Consider the following 19,101-nt stretch of genomic DNA (forward strand, 5'->3'; position numbering starts at 1 on the left):
TATATATATATATATATATATATATATATATATAAAAGAATATGCATTTTCTAAGGCTAATGGAAACTTTATTTCATCACCTCTTCACAACAGAGAAAGTTGGCTGGTTGGGGGGATAAGCCAGAGTTTTGGGAACACCCACACTTCTCAAAACAAGTGTCAGCAGAGAGGGCAGTGACTCAGCAGAGTCTCTTCCCAAATTAACATGCTGAGATGCATACATTTTAGTAGGTCACTCTGCAAAGATGGTCAAAATCTGTCTATTTTGCTTGGATACCCAAGTCCCAGTCTCACTTTTTTTTTTTTTTTTAAAAAGAAGGATGTTTGCTTTCCTTTTGCCAAAATATTCTCCTCTTCAATTTTTGCTACGTATCCAAAGAAAAGAAACAGTCATTCACTCTGCTATTGAATTAGGAGGGAGGAAAATGATTTGAAGTAATAAGACTGTATTGAACATATCTTGTTAACCTTCTGAATCCCTTTATGGTTTAGACAATCCTTCTGAATGGCAGCTAAATTTGTTGAACTTGACTGGTTTGCTGTCTATATCTCTTAATGCAATGCTGTTTGTGATTAAAGGCAGCTTATACATGAAAAACGTGACCCGTAATGGTCACTTCGATACTATATCCAGAAAAAATATATATTTAATTGGAAATACAGTTTGGGCCTGACCTTGCATTTACTCTGCATGATCATCTCCTGCTCAAAATCAAGTAGTTCTGTAAGTGTTTCCTATTATTAAACAATGCCTTCTTTAGTAATGAATTTTTTTTTAAACTCTTGACACTTATTTTTAGTGCTTTCACTAGATTATTTCTTGGCACTTTACAGAAGTGATTCAGTATCGTTATCTACATTTGCAATAGAACAAATAATACATAGAACAGTATGCTGACTTTTCCGAGGTAAGAGGAAATTGGCATCAGAACCAGGAACAGAACTCAACTTGTAGACTGCTGGATTTGTATGCTCTAACACTGCTCTGTACATCACCTCATGCATAAAAAAAACCTGAAGACAGTGGTAGAGAAAAACTAAAATAAATAGACTAGAGAAGATATTTTAGGGAGAATTTTAAAGTGTGAGAAGACCTCACTGATACAGAACCATAATGTTTTTTGACAAAACTAAGGACAGCCACGAGATGATCATTTGAGGTAGAAGTTTGGCACTAAATAATGGGATTTTACATAGAGTTTTAAAGTGTACATGAAATTAGGAACATATTCTAACAATGCAATGCAAAGAGAACTATTTTATTTGTATAAAAGATCAATTTTAATCAAGAGTTTTCCATAATAGGAAGAACAGCTAATCAGGGTTGATATTCAGGCCACCCAAGATCCCCTCATTTCAGGACCTCAGAAATTTCAGCATTTAGAATCTACCCTAATTTTCAAGAATCCCTGTCATTATCATTGCACTGTGCTGTGCTGCCAATTTACAGATGCATATGGGGATAAACCCATGGAAAACTTTGAACCTTATTTTTTTTTCTTTAACTACATGCGAATCTTAGCTTGTTTCTGTATTTAATTAGGTGGAAACATTATTGGTGGTCATGGGAAAGGCACTGGAAATCTTGGAATTAAGTCAGGACATGGGATTTGTTACTGCTTCCCAAGACAGAACTGTTATTGTGAGAAAGATGATATCAAAGGTAAGTCTAAACATTATCTGCTGTTCTCATATTAATCTTTCCCTCTGTTTCTATCTTCCATCTTCCATGTTTATATACATGCAACAATCTGAACTTGTGGACACGTTAATTAGCAATATATTTGGTTCTTTATTGTATCTTTAAAATATCTTAATAAAAATATCTTCAGATAATTATTAATTATAATTATGGGTAATGTAAAATTAATTAAGAGCAGGCACCTTGACTTCTGGCTATGGAGACTGGGAATCTCCAGAGGGGGGTTGTTTCTGTCCTTGGCAAAAATTCATTTTTATCCATTACTACATGAAAAACAGGTTGGCCATCCTTTGCTTTTCAGCAGTATTTGAATTTCAGTGAGGCTTACCTGATATTTGCAAAGACACCTAGGAGAATTAGAATACTGACTTGTATTACTTTCAAGTAATTCCAGCCTCCTAATCATTTTTGAAAATCTCAGCTTTAAAATGTCATATAGCCTACACCCATAGTGTTAGGAAGAGGAGTGGATTACTTTATTCAGTGACCTTTGTTTAAAGATAAAAAGCTTTATACAGTTCTTTAAAGCAGATTAATGGGGATTAAATACTATTATTTTAAAATTGTTTTTACTATTACTAATAAGAAACATAAAGTCAAATATTTTACATCTCTCAAACTAAATTGTTTAGAATATACCCCAATTTACTCTTGAGTAAATTTTTTATAGGCATAAAAAGAAAAAGAGAAAGCATAAATTTTCCCCCTGCACTTACATTCCAGAAAAATATTATGCTGTTTCACTTACTTCTGAGGTATAGCTTGCAGATGTAATTAACTTAACTGTGTATCTGGGGTCGGAATTATCTCATGATAAGTAGTGCAAGGACAGTATGTTGAATCTCTCAGTTCCTTCAGAGAGAAACACGCAGCCAAGAGGAATGATGTTTAGGGGCACTTACATAATTTGGTTTCCAAAGAAAGACACTAAAAGTCCTTATGGAAAAGGAGAAGTAGTAAATGTGGAGGAAAAAATGCATATTACATATGCAGTTGCAGCATAAGGAAATACTTTCACAAACAATATTTTGTTAAATACAAATCAGAAATATGCTGAGTCTCTTTCTTTAGAATCCAAAAAGATGAAGAGAAGTATTTTTCTCATGTCCAACAATTGGCGTCATAATGAAGTAAAATTAACATGTTGAAGATGATCTTATTTGAACAGAATGGTTCTAACACAAACTGTTCTCCACAAGTGAAATCTAGTCACAGGTCTCTGGAGATGTAAGTAGTATCAGAAGATCAGTATATGGTAGGCTGGACCTTAAAGAAGAGTCTTAGAAGTAGCTACTTCTATAAAGACAAGGAATATGGGTTCAAGCTAGCTATCCTTCCATTTTACACAGGCAATTAAGCATTTGATTACCTGCTGGTGCCCAAAAGAGAAAATCAGCTATTAGGTTTTCCTGTAGCTTTTAAAAATGTTTTTGAATTCTCTTTGTCACACCTGTGTCACGTGAACTGCCCAAGCTGAAATAGGAAACAACAGAGTTCTAATAAATTCTTCTTGATCTACAGAGCAACTATGTGATGATGTGTGTAAGACTGTCATAGCAGGGGCAGTGCTGTTGTCCTTCATCATCTCTGTGCTGCTTTCTTCCTATTTCATCCATCGCTACCACAAGAATTCTCCAAAGCCACCTATTGCCTCTGCAGAAATGACATTCCGGCGCCCAGCCCAGTCCTATCCCATCAGCTATTCTTCTACTAATGTCCGTCGACCTTCTTTAGATTCTATGGAGAACCAGGTGTCTGTAGACACCTTTAAAATACCAGTAAGTCTGATATCGTTTTGCATATACTTTTTCGTGTCTGTGTTGTTCCTAAAGCATGGTGTTTATGCATGCAGAAAATGTTACAGAAGTGCAGTCTGCTCATAGAAACACCCAAATCAAATGATTAAAACAGAAGTGATGTATAGAGGGACAGATACTTAATGAGTAATTGAATAAATCATATAACTTACTGCACAAGGCCAGTATATTCTTCCATTTTTGTTCCATTTTAATATAATGTAACAATGGGTCAAATTTAAGCCATTTTTTTCTAAATGTAACTCTACATTTGATGGTGTGGTTTAACTTTAACATTTTTAAAGTAATATAATTGTTAAAGTTGTTACATTTAACATTGTTAAAATAAAATAATAGTCTAATAATCAGCAGGTTTGTAATCTCTGTGATAAGCCATAGCATTCCACAGAGAATAAATTTAGGGGTGAAAAAAAAAAAAGAAAAAAAAAGAAGCTGAGATCCATTCCTGATTTCTGTTATACAGACACACTGTAGATGTCAGGTCATGTGGGAATGGTGCCCATGCTTTTTGTCCAGTCATATTATCATACCTTTAATCTAGTTTCTTCTGTGTTGGTGAATCACATACCATTCAGGATGCCTGCCAGCTGGTGTGTTTTCATGGACCAATATAGTAAAGAAACACTGCCATTTTGTATGACATGTGGCAACACCAGCTCTATTTGCATGTTAGATATTGACATCTTCACAGACCTTGTGCTCTGTTTACTTTCATCTCTGATCTGGTTTGTACATCTGTCACCATTTTGCAGCTGTAAGGCTCAATAACGCTCATTTCCTAAGAGGAGGATTGTTGTGTCTGATGAACTCTCCAGGGAAAGCCTTATTCCTCAAGTAAAACTGATTTACTTCTCAGTGAAGTCTACAGTCACATATTCACAGTTATTCTGAAAGCAAGCATTTATATTGTATCACTTTGTGTTTCATTTGTACACAATTTCTAAGTCCTGTAAATATAATCTATTATCCACAGGCTGCATTTTCAGCCTTTTTTGAAGGAGGTGATTTTAAGGTAATGTAAAAACACTTGCAAAATGCTTAGAGATTCAGAAGCTTTCATAGCAATGCACTCATTGACAAAAAAGGGAGCAACCAAAATTGTACACCAAAGTATACCTATTCCTGAAGAATAATCTCCTATTGAACATTAATGCTTCTCTTGTAGCTAGCCACTTCTGTTCTTACTCGTCTTATAGGATTCCTTTTCTCTCCTGCAGGAAGATCCGAAGTGGGAATTCCCTCGGAAGAACTTGGTCCTTGGTAAAACTCTTGGAGAGGGAGAATTTGGAAAGGTTGTCAAGGCAACAGCTTTCAGACTCAAGGGAAGAGCTGGCTATACTACTGTGGCAGTGAAAATGCTAAAAGGTACCTTCCCATCTGCATCTGAAATGTTTTGAAAACTATTTGTTGTAACCTCTGCATGGATTTGAAAAGGGGCTAACATGAAAGTAAAATGTCAGCTATGAACAACCAGTACCATTTAATTTTGGTTGGCATTGATGGAAATATTGCAAGGGCACGTTAAAGCTTTCTGATGCTCCCTTCCTCTCCTGAAGTTTTCTTTGGCAGAGCTTTTAAAATAAATTGTGTTATAAGCAAGGCAAGAGACAGAATAGGCCTATTAAGTTACTTTTCTGATTGAGAATTCCATCTACTTTTGTACTTTCTGATCTACTTTTCAATTACCAGGAATTCTGCCAAACTGGTTTGAAGAGCCTAATGTTTTCTTGTGATGTCTTCAGTTCTGCCTAAGACTTTAAAGATAGGGAAAAAATGTATTCCTAGGTTATGTTAGGATGATAATGTGAGACCTTGAGCTCTTGTGCCTGTCTCTGTTTAGTTTTAAGCCCCATTTATACTTGTTTCTTTGCCGTACAGGAAAAGAAATGATACTGAAAGAAAAAGATGATTTTTTTTTTTGTTTGGTTAGTTGTTTTTTGGTCTCTGAAGTAGAAGTTCTCCAGTATTAGTGTACATTTCAGGCGGAGGCTGAATCTGGCTTGTAATCCATACATTTTGCCACCTTTACTGTTAAATATGAACGTAGATTTTACATATCTAATGTCTGGGCCTGATGACTTCACTAGATATGCAGTGGTGGTGAAGGAGGTCAATTATTCACACAACTGTATCCTTTTCTGTTGTTTTGTGTGCTAATCCATAAGTGCATGTAGTCCCTACGTATCAGGCACCTAGGAAAGTAGAGGATGAAGATGGGAAACAAGAACCTTCAGAAAGGCTTACGGATACAAGAAGATTCCTTTAGCTGGTTAGCTAGCTTTATCTGAATGACCTCAACTATTTGCTGCTGCTTATTATTAAAAACATATATATATGGTTAAAGAGAAAAAAATCCATCTTCTGCTGCTTTAAAGCAAAGATGCTTTATATTCCATTATTTTACCAAAAGAGTAAATGGTTTACGAAGTGCATGCCCACATTGCAAGAGGTTCAGTGGAGATAGGTCATATGGAAAAAATTTAGAACTAAGTCTTTTCAGAGGTGAAGACTAGTCAAGTCTTGCAATGTTCAAGTAACAACCTGTATGTCATTGTAAATGGGTTTGTCATGATTGTTATTTCATATTTATTTGTGCACTCAGTATTACTGATTTTCTAGCACATTGTCATCAACAACATGTGACTGAGTTAAGATTCCAAGACATAGTGGTAAAAATATTGCTTTTACTTGCAGATGATTTAACATTCAGCTTTCCCTAGCTATTACCAAGTACAGAATTGACAATAGGAAGGAGTAACCCTTTATTTTAAGCACCTTATTTTAATAAATTGGTCTGACATTTACAGTAATACTTGGGGCTCTAATGAATCCCTTTGTAATGTAAATTACATTGCACATAGTCACCTGAAATTACATTTTCCAACTTGATTGTGGAGAACATTTGTCATTACTAGAAATATTTATCCATTAATGGTTTAACTTTACTGTTAACACATGACAAGTATAATAAATATTGCTTTAGTCCAAAGTGGTCTATAAAATGCTGCCAGGGATAAGGGACAGTCATTTTGGATCAGGCCAACACCGATCATCCTATCCTTGTTACATATAGCAGAACCAGATTTATACTCAGATGCAAAGGGTTCCTTGTCCTAGTATTAGGGACTCTACATTGCCTGATCTTAAGCCAGTAAATTAGCACAGAAAGCCTCCTGCTTATTTCATAAAAGATACCTCTTTCCTGGTATCTTCTCCTAACTGTGTAGTTTGGCGCACAACGTGTGGTTAAGAACATAACAAGGTAGGACTTCTCCTACTTTGTCAATTTGGCGCTATGTTCTGGGGAGGGAACAAGGAGAGGTAAGGAATTAGCTGAGCCAAAATAGTCTTGGAGCTGTGGATGGGGGTTTAAAGGAACAGAGGGAGAATTTTTTTCAGTCCTTTTCTAGCGCTTTACTCATATGGATCTTGCATGATATGAAAGCCCTCAGAATAAAATTGAAGTGGGCAACACCTGCAAACAAGTAAATAGATATCATTCACTGTTTGCTAAAAACAAGGGGCATAAAGCTTCAGAGCTAATAATGTCCATTTGTCAACTATAGAAGGTGATTTTTCAAGAATACAGACGAGCAGGGGCCCCAGGGAACTTCTCTTCTTGCACATACTATGCAGTCCCAGAGCTAGAAAAATAAATTTTTCACAGGCATAATGTTCATATTGTTTGGTTTTGGTTTAGCTAAATTGATGTTTTTTGTACTCCTTACAAGTAGTGAGTGATCATCTAATATTGCACTTCCTGTGAGGCAGAAGACTCAAGTCTGAGTATAGGTTCTCTGTAAGATAATATAAGCAGACGATATAGCAGACCAATACCAACATACAGTAGAACAGAATCAAATATTATTGTAATCAGGGCAAACTATGAGCACACACATTTTAAATGGATATGTAAATGTATCCTTTTGGTGCTTACTACCTTCACAGAAAGCAAACAGTATGGTAACAAAAATCAGAAAGTGACGTTGTTTTTTTTTTTTAAATTAACTTAAAGTAAGGGCCAGTACATAATTGTAAGTTGCCCAGTAATAACACTATATAGGAACAATACAGGGAGATTCTCTCTGTCAAGGTCATTAAGGATGAGGCACACAAAGGTTTAGCTCTGACCTGTGGTTTCTTTGTAAGTAAGATCTCCTTCAAACCCCAGTGTGTTCAGAGAGGAAGATTGTAAGACGAATTCGGCAAAAACAAAATGCTTGAAAGACTAAGGAAATCTCTGGGGGCTACATAATGTCATACTACTGTCACTGACATCAGCAAAGACTGCAGATATGTCTCCCAGTAAAATCAATCTGATCTGTACATTTAGTTTCTGAACTCTAAATCTGGATGTGTGCTACAACGGTAAGCCAGTAGATAAGTGGATTTTCACTCCATTGGAAAACTTATTTCGGAGAAAGAGGATTAAATCATAGGGAGATAACTGAGCAAGTCTTTTTTGGTTGCTCAGCCAAAAAAAAACACAAACAAAAGGCTTTCACATGCTTCTTAGTTTGCTCTGATTCACCCTAGGAATAGCTTTAGAACACAGGAAAAGATCTGTCATAATTTCATGGCATCTGCAAGACACTGAAGACTCTTGTTTCTGATTGCTGGCTGACCTGCTCTTTGTGTAGCCCTTTGTATCAGGGCAGAGGGGTGATGATGGCAGCTCACCCAGCCAGAACAGCAGCTGTCTCATTTGCCTGGTTCCGATACGAGTGACTGCAGGACGGTGGACATTTCTCTCCTGTGGGAAAGAGTTTTCTAAGTTCTTGCCAACTCCATGATAAATGGTGCATCTCAAAATTCAGATGTTATGAAGAGAACTTTCGGATAATGCTTTCCTAACCACAACTATGTTTTTGGGCACCTGCAGAAAATGCTTCCCAGAGCGAGCTGCGAGATTTGCTGTCAGAGTTCAACCTTTTGAAACAGGTGAACCATCCTCATGTCATCAAACTTCACGGAGCCTGCAGTCAAGATGGTAAATATTAGAAACTCATCATTAAGATGAAAACTTCAAAAAAGGAAATAAACAGCAGTTCATGGTTGGGTTTGGACTAGTGATTAAAAACATTGAACACCTTTTAAATATGCTTCTGACTGAAAAAATGAGGGCATATAAGACAAGCAACTTTGAAGGGATGAGGAGATGCAAATTCAGTGTAACTAACATTCTTCCCAAGGGTATTTTCTATACTCATTTTGATTCTGAAACTATTTGGAAACTAATCGTTCTACTACTAGTTGTCTCCTAACAGTATGTATTTTCCTAATACTATTGCTCAGTAAACCTTTCAGATAGGGACTATATTTAAAGTTTAATGGAGCTTTCATTATTCTTACTATTATTCATACTATAACAGTGCTTTGAGACCTGAGTCAGGGAGAGAGGTGATTTTTTTTTTTTTAATAACTACAGATCCCTTTGTTAAAGTAGAGCTTGATGGTTAGATTGACACACAGTTTTCCTGTTCTGTCACAAAACTATTGTCTCTCTCTTACCGTGATATTTGTTAAAAGCCACAGTCATTGAAAGGTATATTTTAAGGGGAAAGAAATTTTCAGATCTATGTATTAAAACTTCCAGTGGAACAAATTGTCACTGCTGTGCATAGGAATCAGTCTGGATAATTTCTGTTCATGTTAAATGGGTATGCAAGGCAACATCCTCTTCCTTTTGTGTCTCTGATTGTGGTCCTTCTCCCTTAAAGAGTTTGTGATTTTTGCAGCCTAAAATTACAGTATATGTGTGGCAACCTTGCGCTAAGGCTTGCCTTCTTTGCTCACCCAGTTCTGTTGCAGATGGCACTATTAGTTGTAGACAGAGAATGTAATTCAGGATTGAGTCATCTCTGAGTTTTAGTAAGGTAATGAACCAGCAGGGCGGGATTTTTTTTTTCTTCTCAGTACAATGTATCTTTTCATCCCTAAGGAAGTGAACTGTTTCTGAGTCACAGGCTTTTAATAAATATCAAGCTAATTCATTGGTGTATGGGGTGGGAGGGTTTTGATAGAGCAGACAAATGTATTTAGCATTAGCATGCTGAGTGGATATTATTCATGTGGGTAACAGGGTGGAGAAGCTAATGGATTGAAATGTCAGAATGTTTTTAAGTGCTCTGAAAAGGCACCTTAAATACAACACTGGAATTAGCAGATGATTTGTAAACTCAGTATCATGCACTACAGAAAAGTGTTTTGGGTTTGGGTTGCTTTTTTTTAAAGCTTCTCTAACTCAGGTTGTTTCAGAGGTCTGATTTGTAAGAAGGTTGTATTTCTTCAGTCTCAAATTATCCAGGTGAGAGAATAGGCTAGAGCCTGAATTTAGCTTTGATTTAGGCTGAAACTCACTCGCTTTGCGTAGAGGATGTAAGCTAGAAAAAAATTCTGTGGCTGACGTCAGTGCCATTTATGTGAAGAACAAAGGTTTCTGGAGCCACTGACTATTAAAAACAACATGTTGATTAGAAGAGACTGTTTTGAAAAAAATCAAAAATGGTTATCTATTAATTGCAAGCTTATCGATGTGTGTGCTTCTTTCAGGCCCTCTGTATTTAATTGTGGAATACGCTAAATATGGCTCCTTGCGCAGTTTTCTCAGGGAAAGTCGAAAAGTGGGACCAAGCTATGTGGGTAGTGATGGTAACAGAAATTCAAGTTATTTGGATAACCCTGATGAGAGAGCCTTAACAATGGGAGATCTGATATCATTCGCATGGCAGATATCTCGAGGAATGCAGTACCTCGCGGAAATGAAGGTAGAGCATGTAATAGTAATCTGGGCATGTCCTTGTGACAGATGGACATGCAGCAGTTTGTTCCTCCACAAGAAGCATAAACACTATTGTTGGTTTCTTTCAAAAGCTTGTTCATCGTGATTTAGCAGCCAGAAATGTACTGGTGGCAGAAGGGCGCAAAATGAAGATTTCTGATTTTGGCCTATCCCGTGATGTATATGAAGAAGATTCATATGTCAAGAGGAGCAAGGTAGAGTGAATGTTAAAAAGAGTTGTGAGAATTATTGCCTAATCAAGAGAGAGAATTTATACTGCAGGACCTAAGCACAGAAGAAAATAGCTAATTTTATGAATAATGACAACAATTAACTATGAATAATTCTCTTAAATTTAAAAGAACTACAAATGAAGATGAAACAAAATTATAAGCTTAACTAGCAGGACAATAATATATGTAAAAATTATCGTATTTAAGTCACTATTAGTTCCTCTCTTCATTCTCCTCATTTGTAAATATGCCTATATTTTTTAAACTTATAATTTTATGAAAATATTTGTGTAAATATTGTGAATTTTAAGTTTAGCTTTCTGTGTTTGTTTGTTTGTTTTTAGGCCAGTAGTGCTGTTTGTGTGAATGTTCTATAAGGTAAAATAAGTTGGAAAGAAAAAGACTTTTTGGAAGACATGATCATACATAAAAAGGGCATAAAAAGGGCTTTGCCATATGCATTAGCTGTCTTATAATGCATGTGTTTTACATACCAGTTGCTCGATGTTTTAGGAATGATGCACTTACTTAAATGCAGTTCCGTTTTATTTGGTGGGCTGTTGATGTACTGAATGGATATTTTCTCTTTACTTCAGAGACACTTGTCACCATAGAGTTTAACAGAACATCTGTCTTCTTGTATAGGGAAAAGAGGAAAGAATGAGCAATCGGGAGCAATGAAAAAGGATATGTTTAAAACCTACTGAAACAGTTGTTTTATATATATATATATGTATATATATATGTATTTCATGAGAATAAGGAGAATGTATGGCATATTAATGCCAGTGATATTGTTAAGGTTATGAAACATTTAGGAAATTTTTCAAAGCTGAGTTTTTCTTGGATATGTCTCAGATTTCAACAGTGAATCCCTACCAAAGGAAAGTAGCAACTTACAGACTCAATTTAGTACTCTATAATTGACTGTGATTGTCCAGCTACGGTTCTGAAACCAAAGGTTTCTTCTTTAATCATCATTTCCCATCATTTTTGCATTTGTCCCTTTCCTAAAAGCAATGGAGTATTTTCTGTTAGAAGAAAAACATTCATGCTTGAAAAACATATGTTTTTGGATGAAACTTTTTTCAGAGGAGAGTTGAGTTTATCTGGCTTAAGCTGATAACAATGCGGGGGGGAAAAAAAAAACTAGTATTGTACTTAATTAGATTATTGAAGTGTTTGGAAGGAAAGAAAGGAGCATGAAATTCAGTGATTTAAAAAAATTCTTACAATTATTCTCTTCACTTTTTCCTATTAAATGCTAAATCATTCAGTCCATTGGAAAATATTAGAATATGAATACGAATAGAGTGTCTGTTACTGGAAAAAAAGTTGTTTTTCCTCTTGGAAGCTTAATTTTCTGACCAGTAATTGCCTTTTTTTTTTTTTTTTTCCCTCCTAGGGTCGGATACCTGTTAAATGGATGGCCATAGAATCCCTATTTGATCATATCTATACAACACAAAGTGATGTGTAAGTTTAAATTCTGGCTTTCTTTACACTTTATGCATTTGTTTAAGGTGACGGGAGGAAATAAAATAGTCTACATAGTAGTCAAAGCTGTCACGCTTAGACAGAGGTGTAAAGAACACAACCTGGGTAGCACAATTTGCTGGCAGTAATATCTGAGTTTTTTGCTCTTGAATCAAATCTGAGGGAAAAATTTTGAGAGGTATTTAGGTACATAATTCCTGTTGAAATCAACAAGGGTTGGATCTGTAAATGTGAGATGATTGCCTTTGGAGATCTAGACAAAAATCATTAACCTTTGCTAATGATAATGATTGTACCCAAAGTGCCCAGTTCTCGTTCATCACTTGTCCGTAACACCTGCCGGCAGATACAGGATGGAGTGGGAAGAGAGGAGTGATGTTATGTCTGACTTCACTCCTATTGCAATCAATGACATAATTCCAATTAATTTTAATGACAGCCAGCTCACACCTTAGGGGAACAGTCTGGTTCCAGTGCCAAGATGCAAGCTTGTCTGCAGCATTAGGGAAACTAAGTTTCTGAAGATGTGCTTCTACCTCACCTGTGATGAGTAGGTTGCAAAACTACCACAGCAAAGCTGTTTTTCACTGCCTGATGAGGAAGGAGCCCAGCAGAAAAGTGTTTCTATACAGTTAACTCAGGAACACATACTTTCACATTCCTTTCTCTCTGGGATGAATAGTGGTTGTGGCTAGTCACCAGGCAGACACTGTAAAACCAAGTATTATTTATTTAAGCCAAACACCTCTAAGGGATTGCAAAAGCAGCAGTACTTATGCCTCATCTTCTGCCAGGTGGCATTTTGGATACCTTCCAAACACCCCTTAAAAGAGAATCTGACTAAAGCAATATTTTCATTAAACTCAAATTGCATAAAACATACTGATCTCAAGGGCATTTCACTTCAGAACGTTTCGATATTTACTTTTTAAAATAATTTTATTCAGTTTTTACTCTTCTCTCTGCAGGTCAGAACAGTGTTAGTGAAATGAATTATTTTGCTTAACTTGAAAATTCTCTATAAAATGAATTAGCAAAATACTTTCATTTTTTTTGTTTCATTTGGAGTAAGAAAAAAGTAGGTGCAATTCTCAGGAGAACATGAATTTTACTAAGGCCTGTCTACAGGTCTTTCTGGATTTCTTTTTTTCCTCCTCAGAGTATTGGTTGTGCTGACCTGCTTCTTTACAGTGACCTTTCCCAGATAATTAAAAAATTCTTTTTAAAAATTCCAAGCATACATTATTTTTTTTTTTCCATTTTCTGCAATTTGCATTATGGTTTAGGGCCAGAAAGAGATTGTGTTGCCATGTAACTGCCTTTTTGTGGACTGTTGACTGATCTCTTGGATCCACTGCCATTGATAGATTCATAGAATCACAGAATGGTTTGGGTTGGAAGAGACCTTAAAGTTTGTCCGGTTCCTACGCCCCTGCCATGGGCAGGGACACCTCCCACCAGACCAGGTTACTCAAAGCCCCGTCCAACCTGGCCTTGAACACTTCCAGGGATGGGGCATCCACAGCTTCTATGGGCAGCCTGTTCCAGTGCCTCACCACCCAAACCTCCCTGTTTGTTTTCCTGATGGGCTGTGATTAAGCTCAGGAGTACCTCTCTCATACACATGATACAACAGTTCTGCAGATGGTGCCCACCTGGTCTCAAACAGGCTAGCTCAGAGCCCAGGGTAGCCTAGTGATGCTGTGTAACTGGACAACTTCTCAGATCTTCCCAGATATTACCTCTGTGCACTGCTATGCAGATGTAGCAGCTTTCTTGGAGATGTGCTGGGTATTCTTAACAGAGTGTGCATTGTGCTTTGTAATGCCTCTTCAGTGCAACTGCACCAAAGGTCTACATAGCTGCCACACTTACACACAGCCTTGACTCACCGGTGAGGTCACCTTCATTATTCATGGCATTATACATGTCAGTAATCTAAGACTATTTTATAGCAACACCTAATTTAGCAAATTCCCTACTGAGAGAGACACAGAACTGCAAAGAAATCATCTCCGGTACAAGGTTCCATGACTGCCATTCCAACAGCATAGCAAACTGATAAATTAATTACTTCTTTGCAGCATTGATTTTAGTTTTAGACAATCACACTCACTGCAAAGATTATTTTATAATATTCCTTATTCTTTGTGGTGATGCAATTATATTTGAGGTGAACATATGTTAATAAATTCAACAGCCATTCCAGTATGCTATTTTTTCTCATACTCTGTGTTTGTTTTCCAGCTTTTTCCTTTTAAAGCCTTTCTATGTAGTTAGTGGTTAGCAGTGCTTAATAGCCGTACCACTTGCCAGCATTCACAAAATCCCTTTTTGATTCAGAGGTTGGTGACATCAGCGGAAAGCTAGCTTACTGTCTTCCTGTTCACATTATTATTTTTTTTTCTTTTCTGGCTTTTTCTGATCACATTTTTATTCATTGATATACAGCGCAGCGGGAAAATTTTCATATCATATTTCTCCTCCCATACTGCTCAATTTGTATAACAATTTGAAAACGTTGCAGCATTCTACAGCATTCTGTTCTAGTGTGCCCGTTTACAAAAAACAACATGAGCTAATTAAGAAATTACTTGTGATCCCTCCTTCCACATTCTGAAAAATTCCTCTTAAGCAGAAGAGAGAGATTTTAAAAATAAAACCTGCCGTGCTACAGAGTTTATTTGAATTAATCATGGACAGTATTACAACCTGATGCTAGAGCATAATTGACTTAAAAAAGGGTATGAGGTGGTATATTAATAAAGTATATTAAAATGTTATAAATATTCATTAGCTTTCAAGAATGTGCAGAGTGATTAAAAATTAATTCAATGAATGGCATCAAGGAGAATAGCTGCTGCATAACTATTTAGGACTGCGTGAAACTGGTAGTTTGGATTCTCAGCCTGTTTTTGCTGTACTTTTTGGGTTACTATTATTCTTCAAAATATGAGCAGTACAGTTGGACTGTAGTCCACGCACAAAAAGGTGAGTTCTGCTCCTAAAATTTTGAGATGGAATTTTCAAAGGGAATTAGACGTTTCCCTTGTTTTGCCATTAAATGTGTAACCTTCCCCAAAATTTTCTTGAAAGTGCAGTTTTCAGAGAAATTACCCAATGAGAGTACAAAAGCTAACGTTTGTCATAAATTATATGTAATTTTGCTTCCAGATGCATCCAATTGAGTATCCCCTTTGAGTGAAACAGACAGTGTTGGCTGGCTTCCTTCATTTTGAACATCTAAATTTTGGCAAGTTCTCCCAGTCGAGCAGATTCCCAGTAATTTGTAGCTTCTTTGTGTCTAGAATAAGGCTTCCACTAAAGGAAGAGAAAATACTTTTGCCTCTTTTCTCATAGTTTGTCCTCCAAGATGGACTAAGCTAATCTATCTAAATATTTCCAACCCACTGAAAAAAAATATTTTCTTCGAGTTCATCAATAAAGTGAGTTAAAAAAGTCATTCCTTTTTCTGTTCATTTTGGAAAACAGCTTATTCTGTTTTCTATTCTATGTTAAACTACGTTTTAGTCATTTATTATTTCCACAATAGATTATTTCCTCTTCTTTCATTATCTCCAAGTAGTAAATTAAGTCCTGAATGAGTGAATGGGCCACACATAGCAGCTGACATCAAAGGTGTTGCTTGTGACTGAAATAAACTCATTGCACATACAAAGAAAAACAACCTCACAGTGAAGACAGCAAACTGTCTTCAGTTTGGTAACTGGTTAAGCCATCTTCTGTAAATTTAGACATTCATGTCTGATTAGGACTGTAAGTGCTAATTAGGGGATAGCCAATGGAAAAAGCATCTCCAGGAGCACTACACAGAACAAGAACCAGCCTTTGAGCTGGGACACCATGTGGAGGGAGGACTTTCTACTGAAGATGGGACTTCCCAGGACACATCTTTTGTCAAAGGATAAAAGAGGGACAGCCCTTATTTCTACTTCCTTGGTTCCTAATCTTTGTAATGAATGGTATTGGAGAAAAACAATGGCCCTGTGCGGCCCCTCTGGCTCAGCAACATCTTGAATTTGGTTGGTTTCTTAAACGCTAGAAAGAGATCTGTTGGGTGAAAGCCACACCGAGCTCTTGAAACCTACTGCTGTATATAAAAGCTCATTTTCTCTTTTTCAGATGGTCATTTGGAGTTCTGCTGTGGGAGATTGTGACTTTGGGAGGCAATCCCTACCCAGGTATTGCTCCTGAAAGACTCTTTAACCTCCTAAAAACAGGCTATAGAATGGAGAGACCAGAAAACTGCAGTGAAGAAATGTAAGTACTTCTTGATTTGATTAGATTCATTAAACATCTATTAAATTTAAAAAAATATATATAAAAAAAATGGTTTGAATAAACACCACATAAATATTCTTCTGTGTATCTCAGAAGTATAATCAAAATACGGAGTACTCAAAAGAAGGTAATGAAATTAATGAACAGTAAAGCACAGGAAAGGAATTACCAACTCAATGTTTGCAGCTACCTCCCGAATATGTGTGGCCTATTGAATAACACTTGCCAATCAGTGAAATCAGTTTGAATATTCAAAACTTTTGAGGTAAAGGGGAGATTTTCATAAATCAGTGCTAGCTAAAATATTCAGGAAAACATTTGAGTACTTTTCAGCCAATAACAAAAACATTCCATCCACAGTTGTTGGTATTAATTGTCTGAATGTCCTGGCATTACATGGGAGAAAAAGTATCCTGGCCTGGAAGTCTTTACATAATTTTTCTGTGACTTGATAAGCCCATTACAATTTCTGTTTGGAGATAATTCACATTTTATTGGTTGATTTATTAAAATTCTCTGTGTGATATACCTTCCCTTGCTGGTTCTTCACGTAGCACTTGGAGATGAGGCATGATTTTATGTTCAGCCTGCAAATCTGGTCATGGTCTGGTTTTTTTTTTTTTTGCTTTGTTTGTTTTGTTTTGTTTTGAAGAAAATTACCAACCTATAATCATTATGGTGTCTACCTTGACTGATTTTTAATATGAAGGATGCTTTGGCCACATGAAAAAGAAAATACAGTAGAAATAATATAACTATCTTTTTTTAATACTGCATATAGAGAAAAACATTAAGAACTTCTCAACCTAGAACAGAGTAGAAGTTTACAAGTTTCACTGGTAAATATCCTCCAGGATATAATCTAATTTTTTTGTTTGTTCCATCTCAGAGGGGAATAAGACCTTATGCCTCCAACATATCTTACAGTGTTGATGCTTCTTATGTTAGGCGAGCTTGACCATGTCTAAGTTTCTATTCAAGCCATATCGTGGTTTTCTGACTCGTTTAGATTTTTTATTTTTATTTTTTTTTGGTTTTCTTGGAATATTTTACTGACAGTCTTTGTGAGCCCACTTTGGGGACCATTTACTTCAATTGTATTCTCTACCTCAAACAGTCAAGTAAAAAAGAAATCATGGATGAGGCAGAAAATGTAGTGTTTTTCAAGAGCTTTCTGTAGCTCTTGCAGTCAACTGTTTCCTCAGAACAGTTTTGTGATGATGTAGATCTGTTAGTCTTGAAAATACTTGAGCTAGAAAAATAACAAGAATGGCATGCTGGGTTGGAGAGTTACACGTCCAGAACTTAGCATATGTCCAATAGTCAGTTGACTATTCTGTTCCCTTTTAACTTGCCTTCTATAGAGTTTGGTGTGGAAATAAAGGCAGAATAATAATAATAATAATAATAAAGGCAATCAAAGAACATCAGTTTGTACAAGTTGTCTTAGGTATGGTATTTCCTCAAGACTTCACTTCAAAGCAAAGTTTACAGAAACTTCACAGTATTTAAATAAATGAAGATGGTAAACATTTGAGGGGGTTGTTTCTGCAAGAACGGTAAGGATAATTTGCAGTCTCTTGTGTACAGCAAAGCCAATCTTCTCCTCTCCACGGCTGTGCATAAGCAGCAAAGTTCAACACTCTGACATAACAGCAGTTTTCCAAGTTGTGAGATGCACATCAGTGATGATACACAAATTTCTTTAAAGTTGTTGGCAAATAAAAAAAAATCACTTAGAAATCTGGTGTGCTGCCTACACATGAGGTGGTTCTTTGAGAAATAATGAAACCTCAGACTGCAGTCCTACAAGGACAGCCAAGTGCATCATCATTTGAACTTATAAAGGCTCATGAAAATAAAAGCCCATTCTTGTGAATGTCAGTCATTAATTCAGGGGAATGTTTAACAGAAAACATGACAAAAGAAAACAAAGATGTAAATTGTGTGTGGCCTTCAGGGTGTGGTTGAACTTGAGTACTATAAATTATTTGAGCAGAAGCTTGACCCACTTCTTACAAATACCTTTTTTCTACCTTGTGGGAATCACAGGTACAACTTGATGTTGCGCTGTTGGAAGCAAGAACCAGATAAAAGACCAACATTTGCTGAGATCAGCAAGGAACTAGAGAAAATGATGGTGAAGAGTAGGGTAAGTGTGAGCAAGCATAACTGAGTTTTTTTCTGATCATGAGAGTTTGAATATACAGAATTTATGACATGTTTTTTTCTTTAAAAACCATTACTCTTCAAAAGTTTTAAAGCATTTAATCAGTTTCTTCCAAATGCATCCCAATTTTTGAAAGCAGTATTACCTCATGTAGTGGCTTTGATTTCAAACCTGTATAGAAGATGACTTACCCTTAGTTTGTCCAGCTTCCTTAATGAACAAACAAATTGCTGTAAAATATTACTCCTAAATTGCACTGTTGCACTGAGTAGAAAGCCTAGAACTAAAATAATTCCGTATTTCTGTGAATCTGGTTTAATGATATGATGATAGCAACAGAGATATGGAAGCTGTATGATTGCACCATTTGGACTTACTTTAAAACCATTATAACCCTGTAGAGACTTTTGTGGAAAAACGGATGCTGAGGTCTGAAAATAAGTCCACATTGCATATGTGTAGAAGATGCATATATATATATATTATATATATATATATACACCTACCTGCACATACGCACTTTTTTTTTTTTAAATCTACTAGTTATGTGATGGATTTGGGGTGTAGGCCACAGATTCAAATGAGAAACAGAGTGAATG

General features: G+C 36.2%; 1 protein-coding gene across 11 annotated transcripts in view; it reads left to right on the forward strand.

The window, feature by feature from the left end:
- Positions 1 to 19,101, forward strand: part of RET (ret proto-oncogene) — a 127,679-nt gene that overhangs the window by 104,594 nt on the left and 3,984 nt on the right. For all 11 annotated transcript variants that reach the window (XM_080597237.1, XM_080597235.1, XM_080597236.1 and 8 more), the window contains 9 exons: positions 1,544 to 1,663; positions 3,224 to 3,480; positions 4,737 to 4,884; positions 8,402 to 8,509; positions 10,072 to 10,286; positions 10,393 to 10,515; positions 11,939 to 12,009; positions 16,174 to 16,311; positions 18,385 to 18,484. In XM_080597237.1, the coding sequence (XP_080453363.1) occupies positions 1,544 to 1,663; positions 3,224 to 3,480; positions 4,737 to 4,884; positions 8,402 to 8,509; positions 10,072 to 10,286; positions 10,393 to 10,515; positions 11,939 to 12,009; positions 16,174 to 16,311; positions 18,385 to 18,484 (1,280 nt within the window). The remainder of the gene's footprint in view (positions 1 to 1,543; positions 1,664 to 3,223; positions 3,481 to 4,736; positions 4,885 to 8,401; positions 8,510 to 10,071; positions 10,287 to 10,392; positions 10,516 to 11,938; positions 12,010 to 16,173; positions 16,312 to 18,384; positions 18,485 to 19,101) is intronic.

This window comes from Anser brachyrhynchus (assembly GCF_964034855.1).
Source record: "Anser brachyrhynchus genome assembly, chromosome: 6".
Classification (NCBI taxonomy): Eukaryota; Metazoa; Chordata; class Aves; order Anseriformes; family Anatidae; genus Anser; species Anser brachyrhynchus.